Raw genomic sequence first — 24,760 nt, 5'->3', positions numbered from 1 at the left:
TCATGTTGAAGATATTCCGAGCTATCGTACACCATAAAAACAACCTTGTTTTCGTGGTTGTGCTGCTATATAGAGCATGTGCTTCTACCTTTAAGGGTTTTAATTTTAATTAAAGGAAACTGAACATATTTGTTTCTTGCACTGTTTTATTCCCAGAGGCTTAATTAGTCTAATTTAAAATGTACATTTAACATGTAGGAGTGTTCACTTATTTTTATTGTACTTGGTAAATGTAATTGCTCATATTGTCATCCGACTTAAGCCAGGAACACCATAGAGAAAAACATGCAAACAAGTTAGTAAGGTGATTATGGATGTTTAATGCCAAACAGTTAATGAGCAGTTGTTTTGTCCATTATCAACCAATGATACTTATTGGTCTATAAGGAAGTGGTCTTCAGTATACAAACAATGACTTTACAAATTTCCTAAAAATATTGGTGTTCCACAGATACAATAACAGTATATGGGTTTGAAACAACATGAGAATGATTTTTTGTGTGAACTATTCCTTTAATAATGGAAGAGACTGTCGTTTGGAAGTGGAGGAAACAGATGTCCAATCTCTTTTCTATTGCCTGTGCTCAGTCAGTCATTTTGACCCCCCCACTTTCTCTCTTTCTTTCTGTCATAGGTGTAGAGGGTCAGTCTGTTGAGATCTGTAACACTGTAGATATAAGAGGCGAAATCAACCGTGAAATTGCAATGAGGATATCCTCGGATTTAAACAGCAAGGATCGATTCTTTACTGACCTCAATGGCTACCAGGTAGGACAACAGTACATTATTTATATTCTCTTTCCTGACACCCACATACACATTTAAGTTCACACAGTTTACATGTAAGTGTGAATTATAAAGGCGTCTAGTGGTGCAGTTGGTGGTGGGCCGGGGCTTGGTGGGGGATCTGCGGATCTCTCTCTGAACCAGCCCATATTTTCACTGACTTTACACTGTGCCAAACAACAGTGTAACTAGATGGAATTACCTTTGTCTTTTTTATGCAATAAAAAAAAAGAGGTTTTGAGAGCAAAAATAACTGTATTGTAATTTTGTAATTACAAAATAAAAGATTGCAAATATATCTAACGCACTCTGCAATGCTAGACGTCAGAGTCAGACTCACACTGGGTAGTGGGCCGTGGCCGAATTATTGTGCCAAATGAGAGTGACCAGTTGAAACATCTTTCATTATGGTGCTTAAATACTGCCCACTGAAATGCAGCTTCACTTGAACTCAAAACTTTTTTAATCGCATGCAAACAATTTTGACTCGCAAACAATGACAACAGAACAGGGAGCCAATTCGTGCGTGCGTGATGAAAACTGCACAAAGAAAAATATTTACTTGCACTATAAAGTGTTTTGTTATCAGTTACATTATTTTTTTGTAATTAAAATAGCTTTTTTTAATGTGCAATCTTTCGTAATTGGTAACTTCATATTACTATTACTAAATACATCCCACCAAAACATGGTTTTGATGTTATTGTCTGAAGTTATTAAAAAATAGAGCAGTCACTCTAATAAAGTATTAATAATTAATAGTTTAAATATTTAATCGTTTAATTTTATAATTCATATTTATTTACATATTTAATTTCAATATAAATATATATTTTTTCTAGTTAACACCTTCAGTTCCATTATTAAAGAAAGACATTGATATTCTTTTTTTAATCAAGGATGCATTAAATTGATTAAAAATCACAGTGATAAAGTGACAATAAAGACACTTAATATTACAAAATAACTTTCTGTTCAAAATGTATCATGGTTCCCACAAAAATATTAAGCTGCACAACTGTTTAACATCGACAATAATAAGAAATGTAATTTGAGGTCCAAACCAGCATATTTGAATAATTTCTAAATGACCATGTGACACTGAAGACACAATATTATTACTTTTTCTGTGTTTTTGATCAAATACATTACAAATATAGCTGCAAGCAGCCATTAAGTGGCCAAGCACCACAGAGACAGAATGAGGAGCTAAAAATCAAGGCAGTGAGCATCAGACCAACTGCAAAAAATGAGTAAAGACATTTGGAGACAAATTTTAAGCAAAATTGTTGAAAGCCCATATAAATACAATCACTTGTAATGTGACAATTGCTTATTACTTATGACCAATATGTGGTGCTGGCACCAAATTGATCTATTGTGGTGGGTCAGTGAGTGAGTGAAATGGTTCCCACGCTTCTTAAAATTACTTGAATTTCAGACATATGGATTCAAGGCCTGGAAAGTCTGTGACAACAAACGTGGGTCTTTGAAAGTGCTTGAATTAAACTGGAACTAAACTTTGTTTGAATAGAATGGACTGTTACAAAAATTGGCCTTTATATGCTGCTAAAGCCAGAATGAAATAGTGCTTTATGGGAGGAAAATGGGAAAAAAAGAGGAGTGAGTGCATGGATCATAAAAGAGCCCTGCATGATAAACGTGTAAAAAACTGTTTTATCTATCGACGCTAAATCCATATTTTTTTCTGACATTGGCTGAAGATGATCAGACTCGAATTTGGTGAAAATCAGACCATGGAGAAGTTTAAAAAAGTAGGTTAAAATAGCCTAAGAAAGTTTGTCCGACTATGGCAAAATTGGTATCTATGTTCTCGGCATGACCCAAGGAATCTTTTAAGACAATTTCATTATAATAGGTATACTGCAGTGCTGCACCAAATCTAAAGAGACCAGTCTTGTGTCTTTTGGTCTAACTGTTCATAAGTTAATAGCAAATATAGCATTTTACAACAAAATTCAATATGGGCGATGCCCAAAATGGCCAACATGGGAAAATTTGATATCGTCCGACTTGGCATGCCTCCCCTAATCTGAAGAGACAAGTCTCAGGATTTTTGGTCAATCTGATCAGACGTTATATGCAAAAATATACATTTTTAATTTTTCTGACAACTAGGTGGCACAGTGGCGAAACACTGCATGTACCTTCAAGTCATGCCTGTGATTAAACGTATCAAGTTTGTTTTGAATATGCTAAAGTGATGCAGAGATACAACCTTACATCCATTTTGGTGTAGTCTACGTCAAATTAGTTTGCACTTTATTCGAGAACGGTTTGACGAATCATCTTGAGTTGCATGTTTTTTTGTCGGCGTGGTCTGAAGATCATCTGGTTAGATTTTTCGTAAACATCAGATGAGCGGTCTATAAAAGCAGTTTTTATCTGAAAATGCAAAATGGCGGAAAATTTTTTATGACGGAAAATTATGTCGTAGAATGTAATCGTCTTGTGCCAAGTTGAAAAAAATCATTTAGTTTCAAGCCCTTACAGGTAAAGTTACTAACATAAGCGTGAGTGCAACTTTGAACAGTTGGTGGCGTTAGAGGGATTGAGTTAGAGACTCCAAAATGGCTGTGGTTAATGTTCAGACTGTCTTCTATCTGTGTGCCAAATTTCACAATTTTTTACCATATGATTCTATGGCTGCCATAGTCTCAAGAGTGGAAGAAGACTAACGGAGATTTAAAAAAAAAATATGACATTTAAAAAATGACCGACCTCAAACTTTTAGGTAGCGTATGCTCGTATATATGACTAAGATGTATAAAGACTAAACAAAAAAGTTTACAGTTAACAGATATCATAAAATAACTATCACATTTTATCCCCAAAACCACATTAATATCAACAGAAGCTGCTCTTGTGGCCTGGTCATTTGATGAAGCCAACACTTTCACTAGTCTCTGAATAAAGATTACACAGCTGAAAGAAAGTAACACAAGTTCAATTTAAATACATGATCTGAATATGTGAATACAGACAGCAAGCTCCCCTAATTCTGTTTACTGACAAGTAAAACTAAACAACAAATGTCATAAGAAGTTAGTTAATTTGCTTGAAGTGGTTGTTCTGACGGTCTTGTTTGATTTTGGTTGAGAGTGTCAAAATGCAATGTTGTTATTTTTGGATGGCATAATGAAAATGTCAGTTTATTTTTCATTTCTCCTGACAAATAATTAATCAAAACAGTTTAGAGTGTGCTGTTTGGCTGACCAAAACAAACAAGTGTCCATTTAAATCACTCTGTCAAGTTGTCTTGACATGTTGGAGTATTAGCGTGGCATTTAATTAGCTGATGATGTCTCTCTGGCATTGGCCGGGATTAAGTGCTTCTCTTCGGTCCAAACTAATTAACTGACTTCACAAAACAAATGCCTCATGAATAAACAGTGGAATATCCAATCCATTTTTCCTCCAAGTCACATTAACACACATCGAAGCTCATCAATTGACAGTGTTTTTCCTCAGATAAGTGTCTCCACATGCCCAAGCTCATTGTTTTCAGCTCTCTAAACAGGGGGAATTTGGATTTTTTTCTATCTGCATTGCTATAAATGCCTTGGGCTGTTTTTACAGGTGCAGCCGAGGAAAACCATGGCTAAGCTCCCCCTGCAGGCAAACTTCTACCCCATGACCAGCATGGTCTATCTGCAGGACTCCAGCGCCAGACTATCTCTACTCACGGCACAGTCGCTCGGAGCGGCCAGCCTCAAGAGCGGTCAGTTTTAACTCGCTTCCTTCAGAGTGCTTCAAATTTTCTTTTCATCTTAAAGCCTCATGAAATCACTATTGAAGCTTTTTGGCTTTACCCCATGTCTGTTAGATGCCATTTACACTGGGGTCCAAATTACATTTGAAAATATATTCAAATAGAAAACTGCTATTTCGAATTGTAATAATATTTCACAATATTACTGTTTTTAGTGTGTGTTTGATCAAGAGCATAAGAGATTAGCATAAGAGACTTATTTCAAAAAGGCATTAAAAATTCCAGCCTCCAAAAAAGTTAAAAAAGTCCCCAGACTTTTGAACCGTAGTGTATATTATAATTATGTCATGCCTAAATTCACTTAAGCATCACAACATTGATTTAACATTGACAAAACTATTGATTTTAGTTTTATTAGTTCTATTTTATGCTTCATTTTTTATTTATTTTAGTGAAATTGTATAGATTTTTAATATACAAAATGAAAGGGTGACAACGGAAGCCCCTGAACTTCAACGTAAAAAAAAAAATCCGTAACTTTAGGAGAACTTTAATCTCGAAATATTTCGACTTTATTCTTGTAATTTTAGAAGAAAAAACTTTTTTTTTTTACGTTGCGGTTCAGGGCTTCCGTAGTCGCCTTTTCATTTTTTATATTAAAAATCTATACAATTTCATCTAAAAAAAAATGTCAACGTCTTATGACGTTACAAAATATACTGCGCCGGAATAGACTTTACAGGCGAAAACACTTTTCAGACTGGATTGAGGTAGCCAGCTTTATATTCGAGGAAATCATGGGATCCGGTCAAATTATTTGATACAGAATGATGCACTTAAAATGTATCCAGAAAGGATTTATAGTAAAGAGGGCGACAGTACTGTTACTGTTAAGTGTTCTCGACCCAGATGGCGTTGCCTAGGCTACTAGTCAATGTGCAACATTAAGTTTGGACCAGGATTGTGGTGCTCATCTATAGGCACGCAATCTGGGTCGAGAACACTTAACAGTATTTATTCTCTAAATATTACGACTTTATTCTCAAAATATTTCAACTTTATTCTCAAAATACTATGACTTTATTCTCAAAACTTTCGATTTTTTTCCCCCCGTTGCGGTTCAGGGCTTGACATTCTGAAAAAATAATTTTAAGTTACACTGAAGTTGTTTGTTATGCTGATCATATAAAATTGCAAAATAGAAGCTTTTTCTGTAGAGTGGTTATAGACATTTTAACCTTGCTTTGAATGTGATTGTAGACATAACACAAAGTTAGCAGATACACTTAAAATATACAGTCTTTCTCTTGTGGAAAATGGGCTGACATCTGGTCAAGGACATATAATATTATATTCAATGAAATGATCTTTACAATGAGACTGTCTTTCTCAGTTCATTATAAATGCCAACCTAATGCTGCAACAATTACAAAACCATAAGCAAATAATTTGACAGCCTAGCATTCAGACACATCATGACCATCGGGACGGTTATCCTTGGATCTTTGCTTGAATAGATTTGGGCTATTAAATAAATAAAACACTGGCAGGTGTACAAGCGTAGGTGTATTGGTTGTGAAAACACTCCACAATTGAATGTAAAGTGCTTTTGTCCATAATTCAATCTGTCAAGTGTGGTTTTGTCAGGTTGTTTTATAAAAATAGATTTATTTGTTTGGTGCTCAAACACAGCTCAATGGTCTCATTGACTTTGGCACACATGATTTATGCATGTCCATTGGAGGCATCAGTGAATGTTCTGGTGAAGTATGTGTGACATACTAATGAAGCTCAATGGTGTGGATTCCACAGGTCAGCTGGAGGTGATAATGGACCGCAGGCTCAATCAGGATGATAATCGAGGTTTGGGTCAGGGAGTCCTGGACAATAAGATCACTGCCAACTCCTTCCGCCTACTGCTGGAGAAGAGGAGCTTTGCGAAGGAGGTAACTGAGCTAAAGTAGAAAAACATGACAACAGTCTGACCATTGACTCAGTGTCTGGATTTTGGAAATTTGGGCGTTCATTGTTTTTAATTTATCGGCATCTGTTAATATTGGATATTTAATTGCACATGCTCATTTCCCCTATTTTAAAATTTTGATTTCCTTAGCCATCATCTAACACTCATTTAAAGATAATCTTTAAAATCGTTAGTAATTTAATAACACCATTAAATGTGATCTTTAGCCAATCTAAAAAAAAATTATAACCATTTTTCATATCATAATGCTGTAATGCCTTATGGTTAAAGGTGGGGTATGTGATTCTCTTTTTTGTCCATTTTTTCAAAATAACTTGAAATCCTATTCCTAACCCACTTACAGCCAGAGTTAGAAGCACTGAAATGAAAATTAAGCAATTTAATCATCTGTGGAACGGGCAGGGCTCGAAAAACTCCAGCCAATCATTTCCAAGACCACCTAGAATCATTGGACAGTAAGTTCGTCAATCAAACGGTCGTACCATACCCCCCTCCCCCAGCGCGCGTGACCCCCTTCGTGCGCATACTCAAAGCTTGTGAGGCATGCGCATCTCGTCAATAAAGCCGGTTCCATGATTAGTAGTAAATCGTCATTACAATCTCTCGCGCATCTGAGTTTTTGCTCGTGCATGATTGCGCGTCCATGTTCTTCGAATGGGTGGAGTCAGGGCCAGCGTTGGAGGAAAGAAGGTAGGACCATTTGAATTGTATATTTCAAAATCTGCCGAACGTTTTCCAAATCACATACCCCTCCTTTAAAGGGTAACTAAACCCCTGGTCAGAGCCTGACTCCACCCACTGGCAATATTTGAAAAATGCTGAAAAAGTGGGCAGAGCCCAGCGGAGAGGGGGCGTGCACCTGAGACGCATCTCTCTGTAGGCAAGGGCGTGGTTAGCTGGGACCCTCTGACATTAGAGGGTACCACAACTTCCAATAGGAAAATTCAACTGCAGTAGCCACCGTTCAACCTGAAGAGAGCAGCACTCAGACGTTTTTACACCATATATTGTAGAACTAAAACACTTTAAACCCAAATGTCAAAAAATGTACTCGAATCAATGAACAGCATTTATGAAGCTCCATTCTTACAGATCATTAACTAAAAAAAGTTGTTTTAGTGTTTAGTTACCCTTTAAATGTAAATGTCTACCTTTATTTATTATTTTATTTATTTATTGTACTTAGGCTAGTAGACAGTAACTTGCTTTACTGTGCTTTCTTGCATTATTGTGACTGTAAAATACCGCAGTAGTTTTGCAATTGTTATAATCTAACTAAGCTGTAAACATGTTCGGTTCGTTTACGGTGTGAACATGAACCGACCCAATTGCAGAAAACAATGCTGTTGCGCGTCTTTCTGCGCGTCGTGTGTGCATCAGGACAGTCACAGACAGAGCCTTCTCTTTTGTCTTATCACGCTTAAATGGTTTAAAAGCATTTGCATGAATAGGAGCGTTATCATATAATTTAATGATAGTATAAGGATGATAGGGGGGAATAAACGGGTGTTGTTTTAATTTGCGTTAAACTGGATAAACTTAATCGCAGGCCTTAACGTTGACAGCACTTGTTAGCGGTAATAATAATCTCATGATTTGGATGTATAAACATAGCCCCTCTCTATGAATGAAAACTTTATACCTAATCAGTCTTCTGCGCAGTGCAACTGTCAGCATGCCATGGTAGGCGCACATGAGAGCATGTTCTCTACGCCGGAACCGTCTTGCAGCACATCGTCGTCTTCTCAAAATCCTAATTACAACATCGTATAGATGACATTGTATCATATGATGCTCATTAGTTTCTTCATATTGCGTTTGTAGAGAATAACACCAAATCAGTAAAAGAAGAAATATTGCATTATGATATCTCCACGCTGAGCCTGTTTTTGCACTTCCTGCTTTTCCCTGCTTGAGAATTCCTGTCCAATGAATGGATGACCTTAGCACACGTGTGGTTTTGTTTACAAATTTTGGTGCACTTGCAAAAAGAGCAGTGTGAAAGCGAACTATACAAAAAAAAAAAAAATCAACATTGTATTTGGTCCGGACCAAATCAAGTGAACTATTGGACTTTCCTGGTGTGAATACACCCTAAATAACTTTGGGCCCTATCATACACCTGGTGCAATGCAGCACCAGGCGCAACACAAGTGTTTTTTTGCTAGTTTCAGCCCGACTCAGTTATCATTTTCACGTCCTGCGCCACGTTTAAATAGCAATTGTGCCCATTTGTGCACCCATGGGCGTGCTGGTCTGAAAACGAGTTGTGTTCAGGCACATTGTTGGCGCGTTGCTATTTTGAGACAACTGAAATATACTGCACCACTGACTAACAAAAAGCTGGTCTAAAGTCAATGGGGCAATATTTTTTTTGTTATTTAAAGAGCACGTTAGTAATGTGCGCCTATAGGCGGGTCCACAACTGACATACACTTTGTCCCGTAGATGGTCTGCTCACGCACTTTAACCTCGCGCACGAGCAGATCCATTTCCTCTCTGGAGACACGCGTTCAGTTTTTCCACTAGCAAATTCCGCCATGTAAATAGCGAATCCGCTATGGCTTTTAAAGCGAATGGGAAATGAGACTCTGATTGCATGTTGCGCCCAAAACACACCCATTACTCATTAAGAGAACAGGGACAACCCTTTTAAACCATGCGCCGACCATTTTTCCCGTCATTAAACTAGCAAAAGTCGATTCGGAGACGCCCTAAGTGTGCTTGCGCTTTAGACCATGCACTTTGATCATTTAAATAGACCCTTTAACTTGCTAAGCTAAATTTTCTTTGAAATGCTGCTACACCATGACAGTCATAGAAAAGACAATTTTGCTCTAATGCTGAAGTGTTTGCATACATGGATTTTTATTGTTCAAATATAAACAAATGAATTAAAGAGGCCAAATTGTGCCCTTTTACAAAATCTGTCTACTAGAATAGGTTTTCATGCTTTAAAGTTCAAAAAACATATTTTTCACATATTTGACATTGTTGCTGCACCTCTCTTCCCAGTCTGTCAGTAACTCTGTTTAGTTCCTGTCTCTATCAAGCCCCTCCTTCCAAAAAGATCAATGTGCTCTAATTGGTCGGCTGGACCAGTGTGTTGTGATTGGTTAACCACTTTGATTGAGTTTCGGAAATGTTACGCCCCTTTCCATTATCACGAGTTTCAACTCTACTAACTCATTTTTTTGAGTATGCCTTTGGCGGGAATTTTTTAAATGAGGAAATATTGTGACGCGTGCGTTCCCGGAAAGAAACTTTAACATTACAAACATTACACACTAAAAGTGTAAAAAAAGAATAATAGGTCCTTTCAAGTCTTTGTTCTCTGCTAATGCACCACTTTTCTTTCCTAGGCCCAGAACGAGGAGACCGCACCGGATAGTTATCCATCTATACTGAGTCACATGTCGTACATGTACCTCAACCATCCCCTCATCTCAATGCCAGTCAGTCAGAACTCGGACACTCCATCCTTGATTCCCTACAGCCCTCTGAGCGCCTCCTTCCCCTGCGACATGCATCTGGTCAACCTGCGCGCTATCCAGTCTAAGGTATGGCTCAATTGTGTTTGTATCTTCTGGAGGATTTGAAAGAGGAAGCTGAAAGCTATTTTGATAGTAATTAGGGAGTATAGGACTGCTGGCTCAGTTCCTAAGAGGGCCATAAAGTGTATTGACCTTCAAATTGATATATCATAGTCCCATTTCTCAGGGCTGAATGATAATATTTTAAAACATGACAGGATAAAGGTAAAAATGCTCAGAAGGGGGCTCATGGGAAAGATTTAATAGAGGATGTGAGGATGTGATTCATGCTGGCTTAAATGCTTAGAGGGGTCTTATAATGAAAAATCCCATTTTGCTTGATCTTTTGAGATAAAAGACTTCATTGTACTACTACACTGTAATTTTAAGAACTCAGTACTTCCTTCAAAGAGACTGTTTATTGAAATTACATATAAGCACATAACTACCAACATTAACATGTCAAATGCATATTTAGTAGTCATAAATGGATATGGATAGTTATTAACTCCAGAAGAAATAGTCACCCTACAGTACTCTTCTGAACAATTCCAATGTTAAAAAGAGTGACATTTATTTTGAACAATATCCTCGATTAACAATTTATGTGGCACATTTCAGCTTGGATTGTCTGATGAATCTATCATATATTATAGGCTTAGGATGGATGCTATTGAAGGGTTGCAGAGCAAATCCACAGTTTGTGAGTAAACAAATTAATTTCACTTGCAATGGAGTGTTAAAGGCACAGCTGCAAAAACCAAATTGTGACTAAATTGAGGTTCAGTGCATAAACTTTAATAACATTATAAGCAGACCCACAGGAAAAATTAATAATAAAAGGAAATTATATTACCCATTAATGGAGCACTAGCAGCATTGCTCTTTAACAGGGATTTTCCAAACTCTAGTGAGCTGCCTCACTGTCTACATAGGCAGCTACATTTTAAGGTAGCATATTAACTGAGAAGTGCACCCGTAGTATACTTCAAATAAAAGTATTTTCAAAGTTATATCAGGAAATTCATCTGTACACTTTAACCATATTTCAAAGTCAAAAGAAGTAATTATGAAATTACATATAAAGATGTACTTAAGCCCTACTTCAGTGGGTCAAAACACTCTAAAGTTAACTGCATTTAATATTAATTAAATTATTTATAATACATTTTTATTTAATTGCAATTAATACGCCGTTACGTGTCCAAGAACATTATATTTAGTTTGCACTGAAGTATATTCTTAGTATACAGTATCATTTCTGTAATAACTACTCTTTAAAAGTATGCTAAAGTGTAAATCCTTCGCTGCTTTAGAACTGGTCCAAAATAATATTATACAACAGCATTATTGTCATGGGTTGCTGCTATGGTAGATAGCTCACGAACACAAGGGATCCTTGGAACAGTATTTAATAAGAAACTCACAGTGATATACAGGAGAAAGTAACAACTACATACAACCTGACATATAAACTAACAATATCAACGCAAGACAAGGGAGAGACTGAAAGTGAGGGCTGAGCTAACAAGATAATTAACAAGACACACCTGGACAGAATACTCAAATCAATATGTAACCATAGAAACCTAGTCAGGGGACTAGGATGACAAAACTAATTAGCAAAATGAAACATAACACAATGAAAACTAAATCTAAAACAGAACATACACGTGACAATTATATTACTGCCTTGCCTTTAAAAAGATCTGAAGTCTAAAAATGCTGCCTAGATAGGCAGCTCTCTAAGGTTTGGAACAGAGCTGAGAACTTTGGCCTTTGTTTCTACCATACTTATTGACAACATTCATGGCCATTTTTGTGTCACCATTACAGTGTGCCAGAATTCATTCATCTACACGACAACGATATGCTTAAAATGGAGTTTTCCCTTTAAATTTTTTCACGTACAGACGACACCATTGTCAAAACGATCCCCATTCACTCGGATCCTCGAAAACGACTAAAAACACTGTATTCTGTTTCCAGGTCATTAGATGGCGATGAAAACTATAGGAACTCGTAATACGCATGTGCACGACGAATCGTCTTCAGAGATTCGCGTTTTTGTTATTTACACGGAGACCGTTTTCAAAAACTTGCACTTTGATACTTGTTTTGCAACGTTTGCATTATCATGCACCCAAAACGCTGTTGTCGTGTAAACGAACAGCCAAAATGCATAAAATGTTTTACGTTTTTAGTTGAAAACAGTGTCGCGTAAACGGCCCTTAAGTCTCAGGTATCAGGTCTCTTGCTTGAATTATGATTGACAGATCATCAAATAATGAAGCCAAAATAACTCACCTTAACTCTCAGTATCTAAATAATTAAATTGATTAATAGGGCAGTTGGCTGCACAAGCTATGCTAAATAGTCTATGCTAAATAATGCATGAAAAGTTCCTTTGTTATGTGTCATCATGGCAATATCCACTCAAGGACACCCTCTATGCAAATGGAAAAGAAAAGTGTTTTTTAAGCATGGGAGACTTTGGTTACATTTCATTATTTATTTTTGCACAACAAAAAATCCATCTCAGTTGTGAGAGCTTTATCGACTGTGCAGAGTGATTTACTGTTTCTGTTGTTAATCTAGTGCTCCTGGTTTACAGTGATGAGAGATTCTGCTGGGCAGAGATGTTTGTATAAAGGTTTTCATAATGTCATGAAGGGGCAAGTACAGATTCGAATGCAAATTTGATCATGAACAATGACAGAAAGTTCCGGGTTCAATACAAGTTCTACCATAGAAAATTTTTCCACTCATTTCAGTTTGAAAAAGAAAAATGCACCTGCAATGGACATTTATGGGGAAAGACTCTGTAGTGGGAAAATATTAAAACAGTAGTATAGCCACAAGATCCAAAGGTGCATCATTTTTTGCTAATTAAAATGTTTTTTATTTTATGGGATTAATAGTGATTCTTTTTTAGAAATATTAATAAAATGATGCACACACATTAGGCCATGCATAATATTGGAAAAAACTGGCATTGTGATATGTTTTTCTGCAATATACTATATAGTCCGATATGAAAAGAATTTCACCTCATGACTTGAATAGCTCTGGAAAGAATTAATCCTTCTAGAATGATTGGGGTGATTTTGGAGTGGAGTGAATCAGCATAGTAAATAGACAAATTACAAGCAAATAAAAAAACAGTGCTTTAAGTTTTTCTGGTCATCTAACAGCATTCAGGTACAAAAATGTAACAATAATATGTAAAATAAACACTGCATAGTCCTCGCTGCATAAATTAAATATAATGCATCTTAGTTAAAGCTACAAAAGAGAATTTCTCTTTGTTTTTTGTTGTTTGATTAATATTAGCGACACACAGCAGCAGGTTTATTAGGCTGATGTCACTTCAAGAACTAATGCTCTGATCCAATATACAATCTGTTTTAGTTGTTTACTATTACTTAAGACATAAAATACAGTGTTTACAAGGATACTTGCTGAGTATTGTGACGATTCAGAGCTAGTGATGTTACGTCTGACACCGACGCTCCGAAGCTTTCTTCAAACTCGAACTGTCCTTGCAAAGAACCACTGCTTTGGAGCTTGTATCATTACGTCACTAGTCACGTGAAAATGACGTCTGAAGCAAACACACTGGTTCACTGGTGTAGTGAACCACCTGACTGCTTTGACAGCCCAATCCAGTGTTGACAGGTTTGAAACCTGGCGGCTGTATTTCTTATAAAAGTGAAGCCAAACCATGGCAACACCGAGGGTTGTAGTAGTCAGTGTTTGGATTGGCGTTATTATACAACAAAAAAAAAGGAAATCGCCTTTCACCAAAGACTGTGGAGAAAATAATATTTTTGAATAAAAACCATACAATTTAATGAACACTTTGTCTAAGCCTTCTGCATGATGTACCCAAAGCACACCCAAATGTTTATTTTTATTTTTTATTATTAATTAGAGAACATATGAACATTGTTACATAAAAACATGCATCAAAGACAGAAACTTCAAAAACCCTCTGCTACATTATATAAGTACAACCAGTCACACAAGCACATCCTTTTCAACATACAAAAAATACCAGTCCCACCAGTTAACAAGTTTAGAGTTCTGCTTCCCACAGCTAAACAAGATAAAGCTTTCACACATGATACTGCCCTGCTAAAAAAAAACACATATAAACCATTACAGAAATTCTCTTGGATTTAATGGTTTTTAAGGGAATTTTATTGGTTGTAATGGGAATTATAGTGGTCTCTGTGGGTCTCTACTGATATGTGTTGGGTTCTATTGATGGGGGCATTAAATCCTAATGGAATATGTCCCAAGCACACTACAAAAATGAATTCTGTAGTGGTTTAAATGGTAAAAGCCAATGGTTCCTATTGGCATTCTAATAGAAACCATTAGAATTTCTGTGATGGTTACCAACTTTTTTAAAGCTGGTCTGATCTTCTGTCCTTGTCTAAGGAAATAATTACACACACACATCATGCTTAATGTTTTATTATCAAGGTGAACACATGAAATTCATCAGTATCTGTAAAATTCACCTATAAATGAGTTTCACAGCACTACCACTGTTTCAGCTTTGATCGCCTCGGTAAACACGTAATAAACGGGGCGTTAACATATAAGCCTACTTGCATTTTATGGTTGTCAGCTTTGTTGCATTACATTTACTTCACCAGAAGATGGTGCTGCAATTTCTATCTGAATGAAGCTTCGAGTAATGAACCATTTTCGACACAATTGTATCAGAAAGCAATAATGCTTCGAAACGCTTCATTTGGCCATTTCTATGCAGAGAAGGCAGCAGGATCCTCGTGCAGCAGTTTTATTAAATAAACTTGAACTTTGACAAAGACTCGGACTCCGGAACAGAACTCGTGAACAGAACAATCAACATACAACATCAAGAACTCACAAAGACTGAACTAGACACAGGGCTTAAATACACAGGCAAACAAGCTAAACAAGATAACAAGGGGGCGTGGCTAATCTAAAACACCTGGGGAGACTAGTTAGACATGAAATTTGTTTAAACTGTCTTTATTTTTTTTTATTTTTTTTTTTTTATATTTTATTATTTCTTGAAGTTGCAAGACATAAATACACATTTGGTCATATTAAACAACATTTTTGTCTTGTCTCACATCAGCTTTTTTTTTTTTTTTTTTTACGAGAAAAAAATAAATAAATAAAAAATAAAAGAAATACAATAAAACAAAAAAACAAACAGACTGGTAGCAAGAACAAAAACAGGGGAGTGTCTCAGGTACTATATTTCACACAAAATCTGATCTTATTGGCCGAATAAATTTTAAGAATCCATTCCATATTCTCTCGAATTTATCCATTTCAAATCTACAAGTGGAAGTCAGTTTCTCCATAACGTATATATCATGCATGACATCAACCCAATTTTCCTTTCTTGGCGCTTCCACCTGTAGCCATTTCCTAGTAATTCCCTTTTTTCCTGCTAGTAACATGATTTTAAACATTTTGCAATTCAGATTCTTTTTACCTTGCATATTAAGTCTTCCCAAATAAAGTGTGTCAAAAGTGAAAGGTAGATTAATCTGTAAAATCTTGTCCATACACTGTTTAAGTTCCATCCAATATTGTTTAAACTGTCTTTATATATCAATGCATAATTGAAATGTAAGTACTCTGGAAAAGAAATTATAAAAATCGAGTGTCTGTAGTCCACTCAGGACTGCAATAAACACAGCTCATTATTCCATTAACTCCCACCCCCTCCCTTCTCGGCTCCTTCCAAAGCCACGCCCCCAAAACAAATGAAAGCGCGATCCCGGCCGTTCGCTCAGCTGGAAGAGTCGGACGCGTTTACCAGCTTTACCAGATGTAGTGACATCATGTCAGAATCACAAGTAATAAAATAACTAACTTTATCAGTATGACTATAAACAATTAACATGGCTGTTAGTACTCACTATCAAGCTCGCATATCGATACTGGTAAAGTTTAAAATATTTTACTAGCTCGTAACGGAATCAAACTCAATATAAGGCAAAGCTATAAATAGCTTCATTGATAAACGTTTGCCGTTACTATCAGTTACACTGTGATGAAGATGAATTTGTAAGATTCATAACATAAGATTATTTACAGATAAACTGAGTAACATACACTCAAACACCTTCTCACAACTGCATTGCAGACCCAAGATAATATAACACACACACACAACATATATTGTATAGCACATACAGATACAACATAAAGACATAGGTAAACATATGTAGACCATATAACAACAAACCAAACGTGAAAAAAAACTGAGCAGGTAGAGTTCACGGTGAAAATAGGAACAAAGTTTAGGCAGAGGGTAAAGCTAGGTATAGAAATAGATCCCCTAAACTTTTTAACCTAAAGTTAGATTTGGCGAAATTAAACAAAACAGCTTTCAACTGCAGATAGGCCTATTGCTTATTTATCGTCTCAACCCTGGCTCACTAACAGTAACGTTATACCAGTCGACACCAAAGTTACACTGTCATAGCTAAGCCAGTGTAACGTTAGTTATGCTACGTAACGTTAGGTAGCTATATTAGGTAGCTACGTGTGCTAGTGATACATGCTTCATGAAAAAATAAATGTCATCAAAATGAAAACAGCAAGATTACCTGTCCAGCAGAAATAAAGCCATCATGGAGTCACTTTTCAGCCCCTTGAGATCCCTCAGTAGTCGCCGACGCTGGAAAGCCACGCCAATATTGACTCTCGTATGATTTCTTTATTTATCCAAAGACTTTTTGTTCATAGCCTTTTCAAATACTGTCTTCCTTTTTTTAACTTGTTTGACTTCGCTGCCTCTATATGCAGGTAACATTACTGAGAATTTTGACTGTTCTTTCTCTGCCATAATTGTTATTACTAGCTTCCATGCCTCTTCAAACGGGTGCGTGCATTTGGGCTCCTCCTGTATCAGCAGAGGTGGTATCCATGGTAGCGAGGGAGAGTGACAGTCCCCCCAGCCAATCATTTCTTTCGTCCCGAATGGAATAATGAGCTGTGTTTATTACAGTCCTGAGAGAACTACAGACACTCGATTTGTATAATTTCTTTTCCAGAGTACTTACATTTTAATTATGCATTGATATATAAAGACAGTTTGAAAAAATTTGGAAAAAAGTATTTTTGGGGATTTCTACCTACAATACCTTTAATAGTTTTTTTTTCATTAATTACTCACCCTCACATCATTCCAAACCCGTAAGACATTCTTCTTTTATCTTCCGAACACAAATTAAGATATTTTTCATGTGTGTGGTGCTGACGCAGGAGCCAGCCAATCACTGCTCTACATAGATCAGTCTGGGCCAATAATGAGCCGGCGTTCTGACGTAGAACCCAGAACCGCTGCAGTGTTTACAACGTGAGCAGTGTCAAGAGACTGAGATGGAAGAGAAGAAATTGTGAATAAAGTCATTATTTTAGGTTTTTTTTCGTATTTAATTGGGGCCTATTGTGCGATGATGTATAACTATTCATTGATGTCTCACTCTGGAGGCAGTTATATGCAAATTAATTTGCCAATGTGACGTCACAGGTGTCGCGGTCGGTGGCTGTAATGAAGTGCACGATGAATGAGATGCTCAAAATTAATCTTTAATCCAAGAATCAAAAAAATAAACAATAGAGAATAACTGAACAAACAATGCAATACAAGGAACGAAAAGAAAGTGAGGGCTTAAGTTGAAGTGCAAACAAAGGAGCTAATGAGATAATTAATGAAACACCTGAACTGAGTACTCAAATCAATCTGTAACCATAGAAACAATCAGGCAGGGAATGGAGGAGACTGAACCAATTTACAAACTAGAAAGCTGACCTAGACAAAGACATGAACAGAACAGGAAAAACAGAGAAAAAACAAACTCAAAGCGTGACAACAGGTCACTCGATATCAAAACGAGCTTGATTAAATAAATGCTTTGTTTATAATGAGGAGGATATTTTAAGCTATGAAACTTGCAGGATGTTTAAATGGTTCAAATACCTTGAAGGGGCCGTTTATACAACAAAAACAACTGTTTTCAAATAAAAAAACGTAAAACTTTTTATGCTTTTTGGCTGTTTGTTTACATGACGAAAGCGTTTTGGGTGCCTGAAAACGCAAACTTTTGAAAACGGGTTTCAAAGTGGAAGTTTTTTAAACCGGTCTCCGTGTAAACAATAAAAACGTGAATCTCTGAAGACGATGACATCATGCACATGTGTATTACGTGTTCAGTCTATGGTGTTTCGTTTTAACAATGTCGTCGTTTGTAGTGTACACGGAAGACTCAAAGGAAAAACTTTAACTTATCTGTCAACAGATCAAGGCAAATTTGATTTCTCATATTATGACCCCTTTAAAAAAATAAAAGGTTACCATCAGTAACGCATATTTTTTCTAAACAACTTCATAGAAATCCAGCTTTGTACAGCTCAAATAATACAAATTTCAGATCTAATATGTGTGCTTCATAAAGAATAAGTGAAAATTTATTTCTGCTTTTGAACCCCCACAATGCTTTGCCCCATCAATCCATTGTAAGTGCATTACTGTAAATGCAATCTTTACAAGCCAAAGGACGTTGAAATTCCTGCAAAATCGGCAGCCCTTCAACATGCTGTTGATAAAGCGATGTTATTTTGAACCAGGACGATTGCTTCAGGTTCATTTGTTTTCCGCTGTCTCAAGGAGAGTCTCTTTCCATCAAGTTGTGATGGGAGAGACTCTCGCTGTGATGCTGAGCTGCAGCTGATGAGCGCAAAGCACTGCTCCATTATTGGCTCAGTGAGAAGAAACAGTGTTGTGTTTATGCGGCCTGAGGCTTCATCTTTTTTTTTCTCGCAGGAGGAAGGGGGAGGTCCATCCGAGCAAGCTGCTTTGATACTGCACAGAAAAGGCTTTGACTGTGGCTTCTCCAATCAGAACACTGGCCTACTGTGTGCCACCACACATGGCAAGGTAAAGCAGCAGATCACGCTGCTTCCCACACACAGACACATCAAAAATTCAAAAAGAGTCTCATCACTGCTACTTGATTTTGGCCTGACTTTTGAAAGAACTTGAGGATTATATTTACAAATGTGTACATTTGTTCCCAAAGGGATAGTTCGTTCAAAAATTAAAATCAGTTTTAAACATAAAAAACATATTCCATAGAACACAAAAGGGAGAACTTAGTGGTCAATTTTTACCGTCCAATTATGAAATGTGATTAAAGCATTCAAGTTTCAAAAGACCAATTTCGAGCCGACGTCACAGTTACGTCACGGCGCTAGCTGGAGGCAAAACATAGAGAAAACTGCAGGCGGCCAATACAAACCAGCACAGATTCGGCTAAATAATAAGGAGCTTAAATGATTATTATTATTATTAAATGTCATCTTGCTGTGTTGTTGGGTGCAAGAATCAATGAAAAATGAATATGCTGTATCTGGAATTTTTATATCTAGAAAATATTCACATCATTAAAATTGCACCGTAATGTCACTCTTTACATTGTCGTCTTCTTGGCGCTGGCTAGGCAGAACTGGGGATCGTACCACTTGTACATGACCATTCATCACATAGTTATAGGCATCTAAAGATTTATATGCCCTCAGTTACTCTTTACGCTCGGTTTCTCTATCGGATAGGTGTAGAAGTCAGGCCACTCAACCGGAGGTAGCCTAGCGTTAACGTTAATCCTGTCAGATCGTCCATCCATTGAGTGAGCGTGTACGGGTCAGCCAATCTGGTTCCGTCCGTTAAAATTAACTTTTGCAAATAACAATCGCGGTCCTGGACAGTGAGTGACTTTGCACATTAAGATACAATCGGATTTTCTCCAGTCATTGTTAAAAAACAAGCTAACAAAACTTGCAAACCAACGTTTGGGAAGCGGCCAGAGTGATCGTTCTGCAACCACCTAAGCTCCGCCCACAAAAAAACGTCACCATGTTTACCAACTGAAAAGGGGTCTATAAAGGCCCACATAAAATCACCATAAAGGTGATAGTCTTTTCAAGTTTTTTGAAGTCATGCAGGCATTTTTGGAGAAACAAACCTACTTTTAAGTTATTTGCTGAAAATCTTCACCTTCAGTGAGTTTTAACCTGAGAACTGCTGCTATTGAAATTAGTGGTCTAGTGAATATATAATTTTTTTATATAAAATATCGGAATTTTTCTGTTTGTCCGATTTGTCGGAAGCGGGACTTTTATTTTGACAGCACTGAGAACGCCAGCGCCTGAGCACACAGTGCTCGCATTCTCCATCTTCATAAGTTTACTGTCTCTGTTTAACAGCTCTGTCTAATACGTTATTATTAGATAGAACTGTTAAACAAAGAAAGTAAACGGTATATGAAAAAGTAGTTTGCTTTTATATTATTACTAATAGAATGGCAAACACTATAATACTTTCTCATTTACCGTCAGCATTCAGCAAATACGCATTCATATCCTTTAAACAAATCTTTGTAAATATTTTGTATTTTTTTTCTAATATATTAAATATTAAGGAAAATAAATAAAAATAAAAATTATATATATCGGCTTTATATCGGCCATCGGACACCCTACTCTCTAAGATATTGCATCGGCCATCAACAAAAGAATATCGGTTGACCACTAATTGAAATATTAAGTCACTGCGTTGAACTTGAGAACAAATTATTCAGACCAGTTTTGTGAATCGTATCAGCTGATTCATTTGTAAAACTAACTAAAAGGCCAAATCACACTGCACTGACAGATTGAATCATAAGATTACAGTACATCACTTTTCAGACATTCCACGACCCAAGTACAGATACAGCATATTCAGTTGGCAAAAACAAGCTCTGACAGACAGCAACAGAACCTGACAGGGTAACATACTGATCCTAAAAAACCTTTGACTGTTGACATTTGTTGGTGCAGTTTGAAGTGGCCTTAAAGGACAAGTTCGGTATTTTACACTTAAAGCCCTGTTTTAATAGCCTAGAAATCTAGACGCACACTAGAGGTAGCAAAAAATTATTTTGCAGCAAAGTGTGGTCTAGCAACTCTCCGTTGGAATTCAAGCTGGAAAAACCAAACTCTGGTCAGGCCAATCACATCGTGTATAGAGTTGGTGGGCGGGCTTAACATAATGAAGGCAGAGTTGTGACGGTTCCGCGTGATTTCCATAGGTGATTTGAATTCCCTGCTACTAGAAAACAAAGAAGATTTCGCTGCTGGCGAACAGCGGTCTTTCGAATCGGCTTTGGCCGCGTCTCTGGATGGTTTGGAGTTAAGAGAACGACACTTAAGTCATTCTTAAAAAAGGGAGATGATACGTCAAAAGTTTAATATATCAACTACCTCCGCTGGTGGAAAAACGCATGGGACGCACTCAGCCACTGCCGTTCGTTGCTCTGGTTGGTTGTGGCTCTGTCCTATTGCGTGCAGAGGGAATTTGAAAGACAACCGCTTATCGCGCCCCTCAAGTTGAGGTATGCCAATTGGCAATTCCCAGACCTAACATCTTGATGTAGGTCTGGCTTACCAGGCTACTGTTTTAAGATTGTTTCTGATGAAATAGAGCGGTTAAGATTGAAATTTGGACAAATGCTGCTGTCCCGAGAATTTTCGGTTTCTGTGTTAGCACCCCCCCCCCCCCCCCCCCCACCTCCACAATGGTTTCATAGGGGCACTGTAACAATCATTCATAAAACGCACTAAACTTTAGTTTACAAAGATGTGAAACTCACCGAGTGGTCTGGGGTGTTCACTGATATGCTCACACAAAAATCGCTGCAAAAGATGCTTTCCAACAGGTGTTTTTCCATTCGTTGTAAAATTGTGGACCTATTTTTCCAAACGCCTCACAACCGGATATTCATCCGTTGAGAGCTTGAATAATAGACACTCCAGCCCAGTTGGTGGCGATAATGCACCTTTGCCAATGTTTGGAAAGCGTAGCCTACGATACTGCGACTGCATAACTACAGAATGAAAATACAAACAACCCCATTTCCGTTTCCATCAGCGGAGTAAAAACTTATATAACAGTTTTATAATATAATGAGGTCAAGTGTGTAATTTCGGAACAGAATTGTAAAAATAATATGCAAATATCTGCAAAATATCTATTAATATCTAACAAAGTATTGATAGTACATAAAAGAATACTAAAACAAATACTATTTCAGGAAACTAGCTAGTTAATTTCTCCAGTTATGCATTGTAATATAGTAGTTAAGCATAAGTAGCGAGTTACGTCATTGTTTGGGAAACACACCTCTGCTCAGATGCTCAGTGTTAAGGCCTGTTCACACCAAGAACGATAACTATATTAACGTCCACACCAGCAGACACACTCCAGTTATGTCGCCTGTCGCTTTAAATGCTCGAGCTCTTTAAATCAGGATGGATTCTGATTGGCTGTCAGTGTTCATATTGTTGATCAGCTGGAAAAATTGTTCCGAGAGATATCATTGATATAATTTCTCTACGCCACTGTTGTTATAGTTGTGGTGTCGACTCTTTTTTTTTTATATATATTTAAAATGATTTTTAGAACTATAATCTTAATCTTTTTAGTTATTGTCCTTGGTGTGAATTGCCCTTTACACTCTACATGGAAATCAACATAAGAAAGACTTGCGTAGAAATATATTGAGATAGGAGAGGAGAAAGTATTTTAACATAAAACATTTTTTTTAAACTTCACCTCAATGATGTTTATGTTAATAATGCAATGAGCTATAAATCCCATAAGTAAATAAAAGTTGTTTACTTTCCACTTAGTCTGAAAGGTTTACAAGCTAAGCCTGTGAACTGTCAGATATGCTAACCATCTTACTTTTTACAAGTGAAAAATCAAAGTCTAAGGCTGTGACTCAATGCATGCTTGCTTGAACTTGTTCCATTGGAAATGCTCTAATCAACATACTGTTTGCTGTGTGTGTAGATTAATTTAGAGAAGCTCCTGACAGATCTGAAGGTGAAAAGCATCACTCCTGTTTCGCTGTCTCTGATGCACACATACAATAGTGAATCCGACCCGCAGGAGATCAGTCTTAAACCCATGGAAATCAGGACTTACCGGCTACAGCTGAGCTGAGCTGCAGTCACACCGGCTAATGCACTCGAGAGCCTTCAGCCGAGGACTCATTCAATGATTGTCAATATAAACCTTATGCTTCACAGCAAAGTGCAATATGAAATCTACAAGAATTCCCAACCAGCTCTCTCAGGTTATTTTAACATAACATGAAGCTACTTATGTGTGATTCACTATGCTGAGAGTTGACGTTAATATATAGATTGGACAATGTATTGGATTTACCCAAATTTTATTTATTCTTTTATTTTTCTTTTAAACTTTTGTTTTATTATTTTATTTTCATCCTAAAATTTTTACTCAGAATTGTGCCTTAGTCTTTCTTAATGGATGTGATAAAATAAGCAATTTTAAAATTGAACACATCATTTTTATCATTCACTGTTACAATATAGAAAACACTAACAACAGACATTTTAATTTTTAATCTTTATTTCTTTAAATGTCCCTTGATAATTTATAGCAATGCAAATGACTGCAAGTTATGTGTGTTTATCACATTCATTGAAATGGACCATTTAATGTGACTTGAAATTAAGATGATGAAGCCTCATATTTTGTGTCTATCTTTCTTAAGTGATTTTTGTCATCTGTTTTTTCTATATATATATATATATATATATATATATATATAGTATTGGTCGCTTTTTTTCTTTCACTTTAGTCTATTTTATTCAGTCTGAAGGATTGTAAATAGGTTCAGTATAGCAACATAAATTGACCAAAGGTTGGTGGGTGTCTTGTACTAAAGAATGTATTGAAGATTTTATTCCATTGTTCCCAGAGATGATATTTAGAAATCAAATGTTTTATTTAATATATTAGGCTACACTGTAAAACATATGATCAATAAGTTATCACAACATATGTTTTTACATTGCTTTAACTCATCAAAATAAGTTAAGCTTCTTTTTTTTTATGAGTTAGACATTGCTTTAACTCATCAAAATAAGTTAAGCTTTTTTTTTTTATGAGTTAGACAAAATTCAACTCATTTTAATGTAATTTAAGTTAAAATGACTTAACATCCAAGATGGTTGTACATAAAAATTTAAGGCAGCAATTTACAGTGTATATGATTATAAACATGCATATATTTATATCAATAGAAATATAAATTCTCGCAATGGTCTAAGTTGGAAGGAGTGCTTGACCATAAAATTGTGTCATGGTTATTATGGATTATAAACATGTGATTGTGTTGAAGCTTATCAATGGAAAAAAGCTAGATTTATTATACAATCAAACTATGCAAATGTACATTTTTGTCTTATGCAACAATGATCTATTTTTTTAGACCTTAAATCACAGACTTGTTTAGTCAGACATTTCCTGGCAGTAATTCTCCAAGAGATCCCAATTTTACCTGGCAAAGTTCTTGAAACTCTTTCTGATATGTAGATTTGCATGAATGAATGTTTTTCTCAAATGCATTGGCCTTCATTCTGTGATGTTTATTCTGGAAGGGAGTCCATTATCTGTTTTATACTCTGGTTGTCTTTTTTAAGGCTGCTTGTCTTGAGTGTGAACGATGATCATTTGTTGATTTGCTACTGTGATTTTTTTTCCCTCTCCAAACATTAATTGAGTTGATTCAGCATGTTTTTCTATTTCCTTTTTATGAAAATTTCAACATGCGTGTCGTTCTGATGGTCAGT

The 24,760-nt window shown here is 36.4% G+C and overlaps 1 protein-coding gene across 1 annotated transcript in view; it reads left to right on the top strand.

Moving 5' to 3' along the window:
- The window catches only part of man2a1 (mannosidase, alpha, class 2A, member 1), a 66,192-nt gene extending 42,537 nt beyond the window's left edge, over window positions 1-23,655 (top strand). Inside the window, exons 17-22 of the mRNA XM_077206450.1 lie at window positions 635-768; window positions 4,387-4,528; window positions 6,332-6,465; window positions 9,866-10,063; window positions 18,882-18,995; window positions 22,950-23,655. Coding sequence (XP_077062565.1) covers window positions 635-768; window positions 4,387-4,528; window positions 6,332-6,465; window positions 9,866-10,063; window positions 18,882-18,995; window positions 22,950-23,102 — 875 coding nt within the window. The 3' untranslated portion in view covers window positions 23,103-23,655. The remainder of the gene's footprint in view (window positions 1-634; window positions 769-4,386; window positions 4,529-6,331; window positions 6,466-9,865; window positions 10,064-18,881; window positions 18,996-22,949) is intronic.
- Window positions 23,656-24,760: the final 1,105 nt, after the last annotated feature.

The sequence above is a fragment of the Siphateles boraxobius genome, unplaced genomic scaffold, assembly GCF_051911475.1.
Source record: "Siphateles boraxobius isolate OS27281-9 unplaced genomic scaffold, OSU_SipBor_1 56, whole genome shotgun sequence".
Classification (NCBI taxonomy): Eukaryota; Metazoa; Chordata; class Actinopteri; order Cypriniformes; family Leuciscidae; genus Siphateles; species Siphateles boraxobius.
Note: the sequence above shows the minus strand (reverse complement) of the source record. Positions and strands in the feature narration are given on the sequence as shown.